Consider the following 6,542-nt stretch of genomic DNA (forward strand, 5'->3'; position numbering starts at 1 on the left):
GCTGAATGTAGCATTGCCTGAAACCGTATTTAATACTTTATTTGTTAAATATTACTTTCCTTTGCACTTTTGTTTGTAAAAAGTAACAGATAAAAATTAATTTAACCTATTATGAGAAACTGAGCAAGACCATACCACAAAATTAGGTTGACAAAGTCAAGGAGTCTTCTGACCAAATTATTCTGACCAAGTATTTAAAACTTGACTTACTTGACCTGACCTAACATGGGAAGAATAAATAATAAGGTAAAAAGTGTTAAGATAAAAGCACACACACCGTAAAACAATTTATAAAAAGTAAGTGCCTTACAACAAATTCATTTTTTCTGTTTTGTAAATCTTTATATACTGTATATATACAGTGCCTATAAAAAGTATACATCACCAGGGTGTCCGCGGGGTCTCAAAAAGTATTAAAAGTTGGTAAATAAATTTAGAGAAAATGAATGCCATTAAAAAGTATTAGGAAGTCTTAAATGCCATTTTCCAAGGTATTTAATTTTGTATCATCTTTACATATTTGTCCAAAGTGGTCATATGCTAAAGTTTGCCTAAATAGTCATTGTGTAGGTGAATAGTAGGAGGTCCATTTATCTCTCTCTCTCTCTCTCTAGAAGCACTTCTGTTAAGAACAAACATGTAGCAAAGATGACAGATGTAGCTTTTATGATACTTTTTTGTGGATTATATATTAGCAAAACTCATAGTTTTGTCCTTGTCAACTATGCGTCATTGACTATTGTATTTCAATGCTCAATTGGTAGATTTTTGTGTTCGCAGCACAAAGGTCATGGTTTTGATTCACGGAACTGTTCTGGATAAAAGCATCTGTCAAATGTAAAACAGTTCACAGTTGTTTGTGAATGTTTGTCACATATGTACGAATGATTTTAATTGTCGAAACGTCGTTTCAGGAACTGCGCAACTTGAGTGAACCCACCCCGTCTGTCACCGCACGCGCGCGCGTGTGTTTATGAGGGTGTGTCTGCTCATATAAACGCTTGACTCGGTCAGTCCGGTGATTCACGCGCTGCGGCTGAACTCGTGCATCAGAAGAATCGCAACATCACCGTAAGTTTTTTATTATAAGGGTTATGTAAACTTTTTAATATATATATTTAATATACTGCCATACTATGGTACTTACTGTTAATATGTATGAACATAATGTTTTTAGTTTTTTTATAAACTTACAGCAGCTTGTTGTCATTACGTTAACCCTTACGTCATCACGTTCTTCGAGTTGTTTTTTCCTAGCGCTATTTGTCCAGCCAAACACAAGCCTTTTTGGTAGTTAATAGTCCAATGGACTGAAAGAGCGAAGTGCCGCTTGTGATGCGGAAGTGCAAGTTAAATGCAGCGAATCGTCATTTCGGCATCATGAACTGTAGTTTGTTTACATGTGCATTTCGGTTTTATTAAGGAGTACATTTGTAAACGAACGCAAATAGAACTGATCTGCTATTGTTTTTTGGCTCTGTTTCAGTGTGAGAATATGGAGTCTGTTTCTGCAGCGAACACGCACTTTTCCCTCAGTGTGTTTCAGAAGATCAGTGAGGGAAACCCGTCAGCGAACGTCTTTTATTCTCCTCTGAGTCTCTCTGCGGCTCTTTCTATGCTGTCGCTCGGTGCAGCAGGAAACACAGCAGCGCAGATGTGTCAGGTGATTGTGATGATGATGACGACAGCAGCGATTAAGTCAAATATCTGAACGATAAAACAAAGTCTATTGAAGCACGTGAACTGATCAATGCTGCAATGAGTTCATCAGCAGTGTTTTTTCAGCCTGTGTTTGCTTACTGGCTTACTGGTTTCGTCTTGGGTGTGTCTCATTCTGACCTTTGAGATAGGCCATAAAGTGCCCTCGATAGCGACTGTGTAATTCATTAGCCCACTCACTTCTCCTTTGTGCCCCCAGAGCAAAAGATTTACTGCCCCGAGGAATCGGATCCACTGTGGATTACATTAAATCAACAGAATCCGTGTATCATTCGTTCAGTCTCTTTTTGATTTAAAATTGAAAGTTGAAAAATGAGAAAACGGCTCCTTTTTTGTTTTCTTGTCTTTTCCAAAAACACGAATTCAGCTCGATTTTTTGTTTTTCGCTCAGGAATAGAAAAATTAATAAACAGCTTGAATATTCTTTCTCTAAATGTAGGCGGGAATGAAACTCCCCATTCTGCTGATTGGTCACCTGAAGATCAACCCGTGTCGTCATCAGCTCTTCCTCAATTCGGCGCGGCAGAGAATAGTAGTCCTCCGCTGCTGCAGCTGTACAGATTCTTAACGCGGATAATGCAACTACATTTAATCTCTTTCTCATCAAACAACCGTAACAAACTAACACACCATAGCGGGGCAGAGCCTATACAGAGCTTTCCTCTGGCCTGGGTACACAAATCCACATTTGGCTAACCCTAACCCTAAGAGAAATAGCTAAAGGTGTTTATTTCAGAAATACATATCAGGTTTTATAATGTAGGTCTTGTGTTTTATTAGAATTTATCATAATTGACAATTCTTGCTTTTCGTGTTTTTGAAAAAAAAGAGCTGTTTTCTCATTTTTCAACTTTCAATTTTAAATCAAAAAACGATTGAACGAATGGTACACGGATTCAACAGGCTAACTTCACCACAGCTTTTATTTGACTTTGTCATCATTAAGTCAGCATTAAGCAAGCGAAATCTGCTAGACATTCAGTGCTGGAAATGGCTGAGATTTACTGGGGAAACTATTGGGGACATTTTTTTTTGTTTTTAAACCTCAGATGCAGAAAATGCCAATTTGTGCACAAATGAAATGTGTATAGGGTTTGAAGGCTATTTCAGAAATCCACTACATTTTGACATGGTCCCCCTGAAATTCACTCCCTGGCGTTCCCACCATTTCCTGATGCCATTACCACAGTAATAATCACATGGCTTGCATACATGATCCGAGTAACATTCCCTTTCAAGCAAAACACAGTTAAACAGTTGAATATAACCCAAGTCCGTTTACGGAAGTCGTGCCACTTGGCGGCAATGTTCACAACGCCTCTGGGCAGCTATTTACGTCACCGCAAGTCCACAGTCCCATCTACTTGAATGGGGGAAAGCAGATATTTCCCAATTAAACAGCATATTTCCTAAAAATCAACTTTTTCGAGGTCGCCTCATCTACTGCGCACAGGCTGGCAAGCGCCTCACGAGAGCCCCGCCCCAGAGAATCCCCTACTGGAAGGCGGGACTTCCTTCGCTAGAGCGTCCATATTGAGCGTTGCATTCCTTCCCATTCGTTGTAACGGCAGTAGCGCATCTTGTGCATATTAATATCTCTGATATAAGCGTTCTTGTCTAGAAGGTTCTGCCTCGTGTGATTTTAAGGGTGGCAGGTCAAAAGAGAGTGAGCGTATTCCTCATCCTGCACATGTTTGCTCACAAAGTTTTTTACTTGAAAAATTGAATGTAGAAATTTGATCACATGTTATGTAAGGAATAATTGACGACGGGCCGTTCAATTATCGAAAGTTAATGCACACCCCGAGGTGGTAATGCGGCCATGACGCGAAGCGGAGTGGCCGTAACACCTCGGGTGTGCATTAACTTTCGATAATTGAACGGACCGGAGTCAATTATTCCGCTTATACCACGGTCACAACACCACAAGACGTTGTTACGATGTTTTATGTCAAGACATTTGTATGGTATTTGTCCCGGAATGCTCTTGCTGGTAGGACTAATTTCTTACGCATCTCATCTGAAGGCGTTGCTTGAGCTGCATATGCAGTTTTCCGAGAGCGAGAGGAAGACAGACAGTGCACGTGCACACGCGTTTGCTTCACTGAGAGTGAAAAGACAAGTATCTATATTTGATTTGTTTTCGTCGTATTTAACACCCCTGTCGTATAAGAAAAGTATTAAGAGAAAAAAGTGACACGGAGGTTTCTGCGCCAGCTGCGGTTCTCGCAGTGGCATAGAAAGCTTCCTGCTGTGTGTTTTAAGTCCCGTTTACCCATTCCACAGACGAATTTAACATGTTGTTGTTGTTATTTTTGTGCTTCGTGTTTTATCTTTAACCCGCTGATTGTGTCATGTAGTTTGCCGTTACCTTTGATATATGCTTTAGTTTTTCATCTGAACAGTCCTGTACAGTGCTCTCGCCATTGTTGTTCAAATGTTCATGCTGTCCATAAATATTAATAGTTATTTCTTCTCAGACAATGGAATTTGCCAGTCACTTTGTCTGTTGTTAGATACATATTCACTGGTGGACAGTAGGCTAAACTTGGCGAAGTGATATGGAACTGTAATGCGGTCAGCAGACCTGGAACACCTTCATAGGTGTGCGTTTAACTGAAAAATAATGCACACCCGTCGAACGTTCGTCAGCCAATCAGAATGAAGCATTCAACAGCCCCACGGTATAACACAATAATATACTATTCTTCACCATGTGTCTCCAGACATTGCATTTTGCCAAAGCAGACGCTGATGTTCATGTTGGTTTCAACAAACTCACGAGTGAACTGAAGAAAGCAGAAGCCCCATATACTCTGAGTCTCGCCAGTCGTCTGTATGGAGAGCAGTCCTACCAGTTTGTTGAGGTGAGAATGAGATCAGTTTATTGATAAAATGAACAAAACATATTGTTTACCAACACTGCAGTTCTTTTATTACAGACATTTCTTAGTGACACAAAACGACACTATCAGGCTGGACTGGAGACTGTGGACTTCATAAAGAACGCAGAAGCTGCACGTGTCAACATCAACGACTGGGTGGAGAAAAACACTCAAGGTGAAAAGCCATCATCCAAAAACGAGTTGTGACATAACCACACATCTCATCTCAGAAAAACACCAACATACATTTTGCATTTTGCATCTTCAACGTTTTCAGGATCATGATCATTTTGGCTAATATTTGACGAAATGTTTTTGCGGTAGTGAATTTGAATGTCAATTTGTAATGATAGAAAAGATTAAGAATCTGCTGGGTGAGGGAGACGTGGATGCACTGACCAGACTCGTGCTTGTCAATGCCATTTACTTCAAGGGCAACTGGGAGAGAAAATTCCAAGTGGAAACAACCACAGAGGAGGCGTTCAGGTTGAACAAAGTGAGTTTTGTTTTTTAATGTTTGCCAAATTTGACAACTACTAGTACCCTGACACAGGGTTGACATCATTGATCATTAGTTACTCTGTTGGATGGTTTTACTATGCTCAATTTCAAAAACTCGAAACAGTCACGCATAGCATGCTAATGTAATTTTGGTGGTTGACAGAATGAAACGATGCCTGTAGGGATGATGCATCAGAAGGCCAAGTTTCCTCTGGCCTTCATTCCTGATGTGCACTGTCAGATTCTCGAGCTGCCGTACGTCGGGAAAGATCTCAGCATGCTGATCATGCTTCCGAATGAGATGGAGGACGACACCACTGGCCTTCAGAAGGTGAGAGACCGTTTATGTCAGTACAAACATGATGTGTTGTTTCGTTCAGTTGTCACCAACACCCCTCTCTTACCCAGCTTGAGAAAGCGCTGACCTATGAGAACTTCACGGAGTGGACCCGACCCGACATGATGGATACTCTGGAAGTTCAAGTATCTCTGCCCAGATTCAAGATGGAGGAGACGTATGACATGAAAGGTCTACTGGTCAGCCTGGGAATGGTGGACGCATTCGATTTGCAGAAGGCCGATTTCTCAGGCATGTCCCCCAACAATGATCTGGTGCTGTCTAAAGTGGTGCATAAATCCTTCGTGGAAGTCAACGAAGAGGGAACGGAAGCTGCTGCGGCCACGGGCGCAGTCATGATGATGCGCTGCCTCATGCGTCCAGAGCGATTCAATGCCGATCACCCTTTTCTCTTCTTCATACGACACAATCCCACCAAGAGCGTTCTGTTCTACGGACGTTTCTGCTCTCCTTGACCGATGTCATCACTTCACTGTGTGTTTTCATAACTCCTCATTGACCCGTTTTGTTGGCTTTGATTCCTGTGTGCTGGAGATAAATGCTCTCTATACTTGTTTAATGTACCAGGATTCAAAATAAAGAAAGTGTTAGCCCAACTGAGCTGCTGTGCAGTTTGTTTGTTTTCTGATGTTCATTTGCACACACACACAGCCTCACTGCAAGCAGCACAACACATCAGTATGTAGACTGCGAGTACATCACTGTGTTGGTCCTCCTTTTGCAGCACCGTGAGCAACAACACCTTTCTATCAGAACCAACATGAACTTCTTCAGCAATTTGAGCTACAGTAGCGCGTCTGTTGGATTCGCTCCCCATGTGAATCAATGAGCATTGGTCGCCCATGACCCTGTCGCCGGTTCACCACTTATGATACTGACCACTGGAGACTGGACCACCCCACAAGAGCTGCAGGTTGGGAGATGCTCTGACCCAGTCGTCTAGCCATCACAATTTGGCCTAAGGCTGCACGATACCACTAAATCCTTTTGAAATCAAGCTGGCTGCGATATGCAATGTGTCGATATTTGTTTTAATGCGTAGCTTGTCCGCGGCTCTGGGATCAGTAGAAATGCTGCTC

General features: G+C 41.7%; 1 protein-coding gene across 3 annotated transcripts; it reads left to right on the top strand.

Moving 5' to 3' along the window:
- Positions 1 to 902: 902 nt before the first annotated feature.
- serpinb1l3 (serpin peptidase inhibitor, clade B (ovalbumin), member 1, like 3) lies at positions 903 to 6,080 on the top strand. 3 transcript variants are annotated; one of them, XM_057327166.1, is made up of 7 exons: positions 903 to 1,071; positions 1,487 to 1,663; positions 4,446 to 4,586; positions 4,662 to 4,779; positions 4,958 to 5,100; positions 5,269 to 5,436; positions 5,514 to 6,080. In XM_057327166.1, exons 2-7 carry the CDS (start codon positions 1,496 to 1,498, stop codon positions 5,916 to 5,918), a joined length of 1,143 nt encoding a protein of 380 aa, XP_057183149.1. In that variant the 5' UTR covers positions 903 to 1,071; positions 1,487 to 1,495; the 3' UTR covers positions 5,919 to 6,080. The 3 variants fall into 3 exon arrangements, with proteins under 3 accessions (XP_057183149.1, XP_057183151.1, XP_057183150.1); XM_057327168.1 differs by lacking the exon at positions 903 to 1,071 and adding an exon at positions 1,271 to 1,387; XM_057327167.1 differs by lacking the exon at positions 903 to 1,071 and having other exon boundaries at positions 1,276 to 1,663.
- Positions 6,081 to 6,542: the final 462 nt, after the last annotated feature.

This window comes from Triplophysa rosa, unplaced genomic scaffold (assembly GCF_024868665.1).
Source record: "Triplophysa rosa unplaced genomic scaffold, Trosa_1v2 scaffold17_ERROPOS7180667+, whole genome shotgun sequence".
Classification (NCBI taxonomy): domain Eukaryota; kingdom Metazoa; phylum Chordata; class Actinopteri; order Cypriniformes; family Nemacheilidae; genus Triplophysa; species Triplophysa rosa.

Coding starts and splice junctions, on each gene's coding strand:
- serpinb1l3 (XM_057327166.1), top strand. CDS start 1,496: ATGGAGTCTGTTTCTGCAGCGAACACGCACTTTTCCCTCAGTGTGTTT. Junction 1,664..4,445: donor CAGCAGCGCAGATGTGTCAG/GTGATTGTGATG, acceptor ATGTGTCTCCAG/ACATTGCATTTTGCCAAAGC. Junction 4,780..4,957: donor GGTGGAGAAAAACACTCAAG/GTGAAAAGCCAT, acceptor TTGTAATGATAG/AAAAGATTAAGAATCTGCTG.